This window comes from Jaculus jaculus, chromosome 5 (genome assembly GCF_020740685.1).
Source record: "Jaculus jaculus isolate mJacJac1 chromosome 5, mJacJac1.mat.Y.cur, whole genome shotgun sequence".
Classification (NCBI taxonomy): domain Eukaryota; kingdom Metazoa; phylum Chordata; class Mammalia; order Rodentia; family Dipodidae; genus Jaculus; species Jaculus jaculus.
Window position 1 is genome coordinate 53,610,988 of NC_059106.1, and position 11,198 is coordinate 53,622,185.

At 50.1% G+C, this 11,198-nt stretch overlaps 1 protein-coding gene across 1 annotated transcript in view; it reads right to left on the reverse strand.

Moving 5' to 3' along the window:
* The window catches only part of Kif17 (kinesin family member 17), a 30,718-nt gene that overhangs the window by 2,856 nt on the left and 16,664 nt on the right, over positions 1-11,198 (reverse strand). The window contains exons 7-10 of the mRNA XM_045149088.1: positions 10,746-10,977; positions 6,840-7,098; positions 3,898-3,971; positions 683-800 (exon numbers count right to left, since the gene is read on the reverse strand). Coding sequence (XP_045005023.1) covers positions 683-800; positions 3,898-3,971; positions 6,840-7,098; positions 10,746-10,977 — 683 coding nt within the window. The remainder of the gene's footprint in view (positions 1-682; positions 801-3,897; positions 3,972-6,839; positions 7,099-10,745; positions 10,978-11,198) is intronic.

The following is an 11,198-nucleotide window of genomic DNA, read 5'->3' on the forward strand; positions in this document are numbered from 1 at the left end:
CCCAGCCCATGGACTTGTGCTAGGGTGGGGTCCTCCCATCTTAACTAATCTAATCTAGAAAATTTCTCTCAGACATGCTCAGAGATTCATTTCCATGGTGGTTCTAAATCCCATCAAGTTGACAACAACCATCACAGCCACCATGATGTGACCAGCTCAGCATGCTCCCACTGCCAGCAACAATGTACTGAAACCTCTGAACCCATGAGCCAAAATACCCCTTTCTTTTTCTTTAATATTTTATTTATTTGAGGAAGAGACAGAAAGAGGCAGACAGAGAGAGAGTGCATGCTGGGTCCTCTAGCCACTGCAAACAAACTCCAGACACATATGCCACTGGCTTTACATGGGTTCTCGGGAATTGGACCTGGATCCTTAGGATTTGCAGGCAAGTGCCTTAATGACTGCGCCATCTCTCCAGCCCCCAAATAACACTTTCTTCAAGTTATTTCTCCCAGGTATTTGTCACAGAAGTGAACAGTTGATTTAACCCAAGTACCTATGACCAAGGTGTTTCTCCAGCTCATCTCACTGTCCTGCTTCTCATTTTATACCTGAAGAAACTGAGGCTCATGAAAGGAAAGGGTTTTGGACCTTCAAAATCAGTGTGTGGCACTCTTCCCATTGGGGAGGAGGGAAGGGAAGAGGAGGGGAAGGAAAGGCTGGTGGGCAGGGTACTCACTGAGGCTCTTCATGGGGTCTGTGCTGAGGATCTGGATGGCCCTCTTGGATCGGAAGTAGTTACTAGCAATGTTTTCACTGTCACTCCGAATGAGCATCAGCTTATAGCGGTCTTCTTCCTGCAGAATGCAAAGCCGCATGAGTTTAGCAGCCTCCTTGTCTGTGCAGCTGATAGGCCCTGCCTGGGGCTCAGAGGTATCAGGATGGGGGCACGGGGCTGTTCTGGGCCTCCTCAAGGCTGCATCAGTCATGGGACTCCTAAGTAGGGACCCAGGTAGCTCAAACCAAGAAGTCACAGCCAGGCTGGAGGGATGGATAAGCTGTTAAGGCATTGGCCTGAAAAGCCAAAGGATCCAGATTAAATTCCTCAAGACCCAAGTAAGCCAAATGCACAAGGTGGTGTATGCGTCTGGAGTTTGTTTGCAGTGGCTAGAGGCCCTGAAGCCCCATTCTCATAATAAAATTAAATTAAAAATTTTAAAAGGCCAGGTATGGTGGCACATGCCTTTAATCCCAGCCCTTGGGAGGCAGAGGTAGGAGGATCACTGTGAGTTCAAAGCCACCCTGAGACTATGTAGTGAATTCCAGGTCAGCCTGAGCTAGAGTGAGACCCTGCCTTGAAAAACCAAAAATAAAGTCACAGCCTCTAGAAGTGCCTATACTACCTGACCTGTTCCTTGAGATAAGCAGTGTCTTGTCCCTCCTCCAGATCCACCTGGAGCAAGGGTGACACTATGTAGCCCAAATCTCTACTACATATGCAAAGTGCAGGGAATTCAGAACTCAGCTCATGACTACCGTTAGGCTCACAAGTCCTGGCCTTTGATTTCCCTGAAGGTGATTTCCCTTTGCTATAGTGAGACCATTTCCTCAGTCTGAACCTCTCCCGTCAGGGACCATGCTCTCTCGCCCAGCGTGATCCAGAACGGATGAGCACTTTCTCCACTTCTCTTCGCTGTAAACGTGCTGGGATTACAGGTACCCGCTATAGCGTCTGTCCATGGTGCCGCGGATCCAAACCCAGGTGCTCACACTTGCCCAGCTACTGCTGTGTGCTCTGAGCCACCTCCCCAGCCCTAGCTTTTTTTTTTTTTCTTTTTTTAGGCAGGGTCTGTCACACTAGCTCAAGCTGAACTGGAATTCACCATGCAATCTCAGCTCTCAGGGTAGCCTCGAACTCACAGTGATCCTCCTACTTCTGCCTCCCCAGTGTTGGCATTAAAAATGTGTGCCACCACGCCCAGCCCCTTTTTTAAATTTTATTTTCTTTGAGAGAAAGAGAGAGAATAAAGCAGAGAGAGAGAGAATGGGCATGCCAAGGCCTTCAGCCACTGAAAATGAACTACAGAGGTATGTGCCACCTTGTGCAACTGGCTTATGTGGGTCCTGGGGAACTGAACCTGAGTCTTGGGCTTTGCAGGCAAGCGCCTCAACCACTAAGCTATGTCTCCAGCCCAGCTTTCCCTTTTTTATGAAGTGAAACCACTTAAGTGAATCCAGCCAGAGACCAACACCACTGCTGTGACCAGGCAGCCTTTCCATAAGAATGCGTTAAGGGACAGAATCTCTCCTTGTTATTTACTTATTTATTTACAAACAGAGAGAGCAGCAAGAGACAGAGAGAATGGGCACACCCCTCCAGCTGCTGCAAATGAACTCCAGATGCATGTAGCTACTTTGTGCATCTGGCTTGCTTTATGTAGGTACTGAGGAATCAAACCCTGGTCACTGGGCTTTGCAGGCAAGTGCCTTAACCACTAAGCTATCTCTCTAGCCTCTCTCTCTCTCTCTCTTCCTTTTTGATCCCAAGTACTAGCAGCCATCATTCCCTCCCATAAGTGGAAACCTGAAGCCAGCACAGCAATGGAGGTGGAGACTCCAGCTGAAGCCACCCACAGAGCCCTGTCAGTTGCAGGCCTAGATCTGCAAGCACGTTTCATGCCTGAAACTGATCCGCCGACATGACCACAAGACTCCCTGTTTTGCTTGTGCCTACTTTGGTGCCTATTTTGGGACAAAATATTCCGACAACCTCCTTATGGTCCCAGGCTGTTTCTCTCCCTCCCTCCCTCCCTCCCTCCCTCTCCCTCCCTCCCTCCCTCCCTCCCTCCCTCCCTCCCTCTCTCTCTCTCTCTCTCTCTCTCTCTCTCTCTCTCTCTCTCTCTCTGTGTGTGTGTGTGTGTGTGTGTGTGTGTGTGTGTGTGTGTTTGTATGCACAGGTACATGCATGCTATGGTGCACATGGAGATCAGAGGACAATGTCCAATTATCACTCCTTGCCTTCTACCTCATCTGAGGCAGACCACTTGTTCACCACGCTTCTGGAAGATTCTCTGCCTCCCTCCTCACTGTAGTAGGAGTGCTGGGATTACAGACACCCACTACAGCTGGGAACGTGAACTCACGTCTTCATACTTGCAAGCAGGCGCTTTACCCACTGAGCCACCTTCCGCAGCTCCACACTCTAGCTGTCCCTTTTTAAGAAGTTAAACTGTTAAAACTACCGCTGTGGCCTCTGGGCTGGTCAGGCAGATGCCTGGCTGAAAGTGACTAACTTATAAGTGGCTTTACCCACTAGTGGTGTGTTCATAAGGGTTTCATGCAGGGTGAGCAGATTACAGCCAGTGGGCCAACTGTGGCCTGCAGACTGTTGGTATAAATAAAGTTTTATTGGAACACACCATTCATTCATGTATTACCTATCTCTTTTTCTGGGCTATGGTGGCAGAACTGAGTAGCTGTCATAGAGGACGTATGGCTGACAACACCTAAAATATTTACTACTGGGTTTGCTGACCCCCACTTTAAGGAACTGTTTCTATCATACTATAAAAACCTGGGCAAAAAAATCTGGGACATGGGAAAGTCAAGTGATTTCAGGATTCCAACCACTGCCTCATGGGCCCTCTTAGAACCCTTTTGATCCAAAGACACCAGGGATCCAGAATGTGGTATCTGTCCTCTGATTTGAGGCTGAAGCCTCTGTCTGTCCCGGGCTGTCTTGGGCCATTGACTCTCCCTCTGGTCTCATGAAGTGTAAATGCTTTTGAGTGAGGGCCAGCAGGCTGAGCACACAGGTTGTGATGGAAAAGGGTCCAGACTCCACACCCGGTTTTAGTCCTCAGGCAAGACAAGAGTTCCCTGCAGCGCTGCTGACGCAACTGCACTCTCGGCAAGGTCCCCGGCTCCCCGCGCCTCCTGCCATGCAGGCCTTACCATGTGTGGCTCGCCGCCATTGTCTGCTGCAGAGGTTTTGCGGGCTGGCTTGCTCTGTGGCCCAGTTGGAACTGCTATGAGAAAACAGAAGCTAAAATGTGGGGCCAGAGAGCACAGTAGACCACAGACCTTCAGGGATGGGGTCAGGCTTGGCTCCTAGTTGGAGATCAAGGACACTTCCTAGTCTGGAAAAGGGACATTTGGAAAATAGCTAACTGGGGGGCTCAGATACCAGAAAGCCACTCCTGTGTTGCAGGCAGGTCACCAGGTGGGTGGAGGCAAGGAGAGGGGCTGCTGCTTCCCAGAGCTCACGGGAAATGGAGCTGGAAGGAGGTGCAGTACAATAAGCACAGATGTTTATGGCTGGAGAAAGAGCCACAGCAAACCTGACTACTCTGACCATACTCAGCAGAGGTGGGGGGGTCCTTGAGTTTGTCTTTTCTTTGTCAGGAAGGTCAGGGAGGGGCAGTGACCTGGTCTGGATCTGTTGGGATCACAGACGCACAGGTCCCTTTGCGTCCAGCTTTATGTGGGTGCTAGAAAGGGTCAAACCCAGAATTGCAGGCTTTGCAAACAAGCACCTATAATCACTGAGCCACCTCCCAGTCCTGGCAGTGATCATCAAGAAGTCACACAGGTTGAGCATGGTGGCACACGCTTTTAATCCCAGCACTCGGGAAGCAGAGGTAGGAGGATTGCTGTGAGTTCGAGGCCAGCCTGAGACTACATAGTGAATTCCAGGTCAGCCTGGGCTAGAGCAAGACCCTACCCAGAAAAATATAAAGTCACTCAGGAGGTCAATGGTCGAAGCAGAAGTTGAATTAGGCCTGAGCTCTGAACAGCTGGTTTCTATCCATGGTCCGGCTCTGACTGTGACCTTGGATGAGTCCTGTGAGGTTCAGTTTTTGTGTTTGTTTCTTTTGGTTTATTTTCTTTTCAAGGCAGGGTCTCACTCTAGCCCAGGTGGAACCTGAAACTCATCTGTAGCCTCAGGCTGGCCTTAATTCACAATGATCCTCCTACTTCAGCCTCCCAGGTACTAAAGCACTGAAGATGTGCACCACCATACTACAGGTTGTTTTGTTTTGTTTTGTTTTTTCGAGGTAGGGTTCCACTCTAGTCCAGGCTGACATGGAATTCACTGTGTAATCTCAGGGTGGCCTTGCGGAGATCCGCCTATCTCTACCTCCCAACCAAGTACTGGGATTAAAGGCATGCACCACCACACCCGGCTCTGAGATTCATTTTTTGTGCTTTTTTTTTTTTTTTTTCTTTTTCGAGGTAGGGTCTCACTCTGGCTCAGGCTGACCTGGAATTCGCCATGGAGTCTCAGGGTGGCCTTGAACTCTCGGTGATCCTCCTACCTCTGCCTCCCGAGTGCTGGGATTAAAGGCATGCGCCACCACGCCCGGCTTGTTTGTTTGTTTTTATGAGAGAGTGAGAGCAAGTCAGACACAGAGAGAAAATTGACATGCCAGGACCTCCAGCCACTGCAATTGAACTCCAGACGCACGCACCACCTAGTGAGCATGTGTGACCTTGCGCTTGCCTCATCTTTGTGCATCTGACTTATGTGGGATCTGGAGAGTCAAACATGGGTCCTTAGCCTTTGCAGGCAAGCACCCTAACTGCTAAGCCATCTCTCTAGCCCTGTGGTTTTGTTTTTAAATACAGTTCTCATGTATCCCAGGCTGGCCTCAAACTCACTACGTAGTGAAGGATGACCCTGAATTCTTATCCTCATACCTCTACTTCCCCAGTGCTGGTATTAAGGTATGCACTATCACACCCAGTTTGGGAATTCAAGGGGTTTTCTACTAGGCTTTTTTTTTCTTTGAGCCAGGGTCTTACTCCAGGCTAGGCTAACCTGAAACTTACTCTGTAGCCCAGGATGACCTAAAACTCACAGTGATCCTCCTAACTCAGCCTCTTGGGTATGACAATTAAAGGTGTGAGTCACCAAACCCAGCTGAAATTCAGTTTTTTTGTTTTGTGTTTCCCAAGGTAGGGTCTTATTGTAGCCCAGGCTGGCCTCAGACTCACAGTTAACCTTTTACCTCAACTTCCCAAGTGCTGGGACTAAAGGTGTGCAACACCACACCTGGCTCTGCAGGTTTTTGAAGGATGGAATAAGGGTGTCAATGATGCCAGGGGACCAAGCACTTACTAAGATGTTCACATGTCTGAGTGCACTGTAAGCCTCATGGTCACTGTGATAGTTAAGGTGTCAACTTGATCTGTTTAGGAATCCACACAAATCCCTTTCAGGTGGGTCTCTGAGGTTGCTTCCAGGAGGGATTAATTGAAGGAGGAAGTCCTTCCCCCAAGAGTGAGCCCTTTCCCAGAGTGGGCGGCCCCTCTCACAGGGGCACTTGATATAAGGATGCTCTGGGTGAAAAGAGTCCCTTCCTTCATTCTTGGCTGCGGGAGCTGCCTTCCAATGTGGACTGAAGACCAGCATCTACTGAAGACCCGCATGGATCAAAACCCAGCAGCTCCTCAGGGAGCCTCCAGGCCTTCACTGTCAGACTGGGACTGTTGAGGCATCTGTCCACATGGACTGAGCAGCTACCAGGTTCCTTGATTCTCAGGCCTGCAACTGCTATTTGGACTGCCATAAGCCAATTCAATAAATTCCCTTTTTAAAATAATTCATTTTAGCAGCTCTGTTCCTCTAGAGAACCCTGACTGATACAGTAACTTTAAGGGAGCTGCTGCTGTTCATCCTTATGTCACAGAGGAGGACAGAGTCCCACTGAGGTCACACAGGGACTGCCACAACCAGAACCCCACATCTGTCTGTCTCCAGAGAACATCACCTTCTCAGGGCCCACACGTTCACTACACCCACAGTCTGTGGGCAGAGGCCAGACTTTGCCCCTTGAAAGGGTGGCCAGCCATCAAGGAGACAAGGGAGGGCAGGGGACAGCCAAGTGTCTGACCTACTGGGAGGCTGGTTTTTAGTATGATGGGCTCCGGGATCTTCCATAAGCCGTTCTCCTCATCCCAGCTCGACTCTCGTCTTATCTTCTCCAGGTTGCTATAGTTACAGTCCCTGCGGATGAGCGGCTGCACCTGCTCCAGGAGCTGCTGGAAGAGCATGGAGTCACGCTCCTGCCGGCGGATGGTGGCAAGGTAATCGATCTTCTCTAGCTGGAACTCAGACTGCAGGTCTTTGATCTCCACCTCTGCTGCCCGGAGCTGAAAGAAAGGAGATGACCAGAGGCACTGAGGGGGCAGAGAGGAGACCCCTCACTACCCTTCCAGCCACTCCAGCCGCTCACCAAGTGCTTGCTGGTGCTCTTGTTGATCTAGCCTCAGCTCCACTGGGTCTGGCCCACTGAGCCTTCCCCATGCACCCCACACCCCACCCCCACCCCAGCATGTGATGAGGACCTAGTTTGTCCTCGGCCCCACTGCCTACCTCAGCCATTATTCCCCATTCACACATTTCATCCAGAGCCTTTTAGGAGTGTCATATACAAGATTACAGTCACCCAAGCCCTATGGGCTAAGATCAAGTGTCCTACCTAAGGGCAGTAACAGGCTCAACAACCTTCGTTCTCCTGGGGCCCATTATGGGGTGACACATGCTCTACATGACCATTCATTTCATATGACTCTGGTCCCCTCTTAGGTATTAAGCATGTCATGTATAACCCTACTCTACCTGAGCCTCAAGACTGGAGATACGGTTTGTTTCCCAGGGAGCAAAAACAATCTGAGTGGCAAAGGATGCCATCTAAAACTTGTGGGAACCACATCTCCCAGGCAGCACAGAAGATCACAGGCCAGACACGGGGAAGAGTTACCAGTGAACTCACGATGCTCTGTTTCCAATTTGGCATCACACACACTGTGCATGGGAGTTGTCTGTGTGTGCTTTTGTGCCCCTGGCATCCTTCACAAGAGTTCTTTCTGAGAGGGTCTCAGTGTTGCGCAGACTGGGACTACACAGCACTACCCAGCACAGTCCCTGCTTTCTCTATTGAGCTACAACTCACATGTCACACAAGCAACCGATGTCAAGTGTGCAGCCCAGTGCTTCTCACAGTGCCGCGGGCGAGCCAACCACTGTCCAAGCTGATTTTACTATTTAAATTTATTTACTTATGTGTGTGTTTGTGCGCACGCACCCTAGGATCTCCTGTCTCTCTGCAAATGAACACCAGATACCTGTGCCACTTTTTGTGTCCAGCTTTATGAACCTGGCTGGGGAATTAAATGCGGAGAATTGTTTTGTAATCAAGTGCCTATAACTGTCGAGCCATCTTCCCAGCTGATTTTAGAATTTTTTCACCAACAAAAGACACCTGAAACCCATTTGTGATCATTTTCCATTTATGCTCAAACCATGGCCCTAGGCAACCTAATCTCTCTATTCAGCATATTTGCTTATTCAGGGTGTTTAAAATCAATGAAACCAGGTAATAATGCAGTCTTTTGTGCCTGGCTTCACTTAGCATAATGGGTTTTTTTTGTTTTTTTGTTTTTATATTTTTTGTTCATTTTTTATTTATTTATTTGAGAGCTACAGACACAGAGAGAAAGACACATAGAGGGAGAGAGAGAGAATGGGCACGCCAGGGCTTCCAGCCACTGCAAACGAACTCCAGACGCGTGGGCCCCTTTGTGCATCTGGCTAACGTGGGACCTGGGGAACTGAGCCTCGAACCTGGGTCCTTAGGCTTCACAGGCAAGCGCTTAACAGCTAAGCCATCTCTCCAGCCCAGCATGATGTTTTTAAGGAACTAGCTCCAGGAGGTCAAAGTTTGATTAGGTTGGTCTGGAAAGAAAACAGGCCCAGAATACAGCTCAGTGGTCGAATATTAGGCAAGGGTACAAAGCCCTGGGATTGATCCCCAACAACAAGAGGGGTGAGAGAGATGCCCTAAGATGACAAAGACTTTGCTTAGCCCAAGGCCTTCCTGCCACTGTTCCACTACACCTCCTTTTCCTCCCCGAGAAAGTCCTTCTGTGTTCCCCAAGTTGGTAAGCTTGGGGCATGGTGTCAGTAGCTACCCCCATCATCCCAGGATAACAGTCCTTAAGTAAGCCTGATTTCCTTCACACCAAAAATGTTTCTCAAGAGTTACTTTTTAAGTGGAGAGCAGGCTAGCCAGGGTCTGCTAACGCCCATGGCCAGCCTACAGCATGAAGTGAAGCCATGTAACTGGAGAGAGAAGTCTGGAGCCCAGCAAGCAGCTCCTGACAGGAGAGGGAGTTGACATGGTGGGACTGGACGAGGACAAGTGGTGGGTGACAGCAGAGGAAATAGAAAGTCCTGCTGCAAGAGGGAAACCCTGAAACTGACACTGGGAAACCGATGGAACAGATGGACATGTGGGGGGCATGGAGGAAGCGGGCTGGAAGGACAGTTACAAGGCATTTAGAAGCCAGGGGTGCTTTGAGGTGGAAGTTTAAAATCCTACAGAAGGAGCCAGGCATGGTGGCGTACGCCTTTAATCCCAGGCAGAGGTAGGAGGATTACTGTGAGTTCGAGGCCATCCTGAGACTACATAGTGAATTCCAGGTCAGCCTGGGCTAGAGCGAGACCCTACCTTGAAAAACCAAAAAAAAAAAAATTATAAAGCCGGGCGTGGTGGTGCATGCCTTTAATTCCAGCCTCGGGAGGCAGAAGTAGGAGGATCACCACGAGTTTGAGGCTACCCTGAGACTACATAATAAATTCCTGGTCAGCCTGAGCTAGAGTGAGACCCTACCTCAAAACAACAACAACAACAAAAATCCTACAAGAAGGGGCTGGGGAAATGGCTTAGTGGTTAAGGCATTTGCCTGCAAAGCCTAAGGATCCTGGTTCCATTCCCCAGGACCCACATAAGCCAGCTGCACAAGGAGGCGCATGCATCTGGAGTTTGTTTGCAGTGGCTAGAGGCCCTAACGTGCCCATTCTCTCTTTCTCTCTATCTGCCTCTTCTTCTCTGTCTCAAATAAATAAATAAAATATAAAAAAATTTTAAAACCCTACAAAAGGGCTGGAGAGATGACTTAGCAGTTAAGGCACTTGCCCATGAAGCCTAAGGACCCAGGTTCAATTCCCCAGAATTCACATAAGCCATTCACACATGCTCACAAGGTGGTGCACGCATCTGGAGTTTGACTGAGTGGCTAAAGGCCCTAGTGCATTCCAATTCTCTCTCTCTCATAAAAAAAAAATTAAAAATCTGAAAATAGTCAAGAAAATACAAAACCATAGAGATTGTAAGAAGGAAATGGACCAGCATGATAGGGCACCTCTGATAGCCACAGTGATGGGGGCCCTGCATTTGGCCAGCAGGTCACTAGGAGGCCCAGAGCACAACAGCTGGGTAGAGAGCGGCTCGGCCTTCACCTCACTTCAGGCCGCTTCTTTCTCATTTTCAGATCCCCTGAGAAATCCCCTTCCATGAGGACACCCTTGACCCCGCGCTGTGGTGGCCCCAGTACATCTGGGTTCCATTAACTCTCAGTTTCCTGATCTGATGTGGGTTCAGGGGTGCATCACTGTGGAAATGACCTCAGCTATGCATGTATGCATTTAGCCTTCCAGCAGTAATGAGGCCTTCCACCCGCCCTTGGCATTCTCCATCATACACACTGCTCTCTGACATTCTCCTGCTGCATTCGCCACTATACACACACATGCACATTCACACACGTACACACACACACTCACACAGCTAGACTGTAAGCTCCAAGAGAGCAGGAGATACCTGTCACTGTGACTCCTCAGAAGGTACTTAATAAGTGCCCGCATAGAGAACGGAGGGCTGCCTGCCACCCACAAGGGACGGTGATGGCTGGGTGGGCGCCGCCCCACCCCTGCACAGGCGGGGCCGGGGCCTCACCTTCCTCTGCATCTTCTCCAGCAGCTTGCTCTTGGCCCTCACTTCCTCCTGGATGGAGTCGTAGACATTGAGCAGCACCCAGTCCCCACTGTCCTCATCGGAGCTCTGCAAGGCCGCCACCAGCTGCTTCCTGCGCTCGTCCGCGTAGCGCTTGCGCCGCTTGTGCATCTCCCTCAGGTCCTGGTTCTTGGCCTGCTCTCCCCCCACCACCTGCTGCTCCAGCAGCTGCAAGCTACGGAGTGGAGGAGAAAGGAAACCTGCTGGTCATCTGTGGGCCAGCAAGCACCTGCCATCGGGCACGCTCCCCCCAACCCGCTTCACAGAGTGGTAAACTGAGGTTACAGACAGCCAAGGATACTGGCTCAGAACCTGGTTCCTCCCAGAATCTTCCTGTGGGGATCAGAGCTGAGCCACCCCTGAGGCTGACAGGTTCGTGGCTGTACTCCAAGTCAC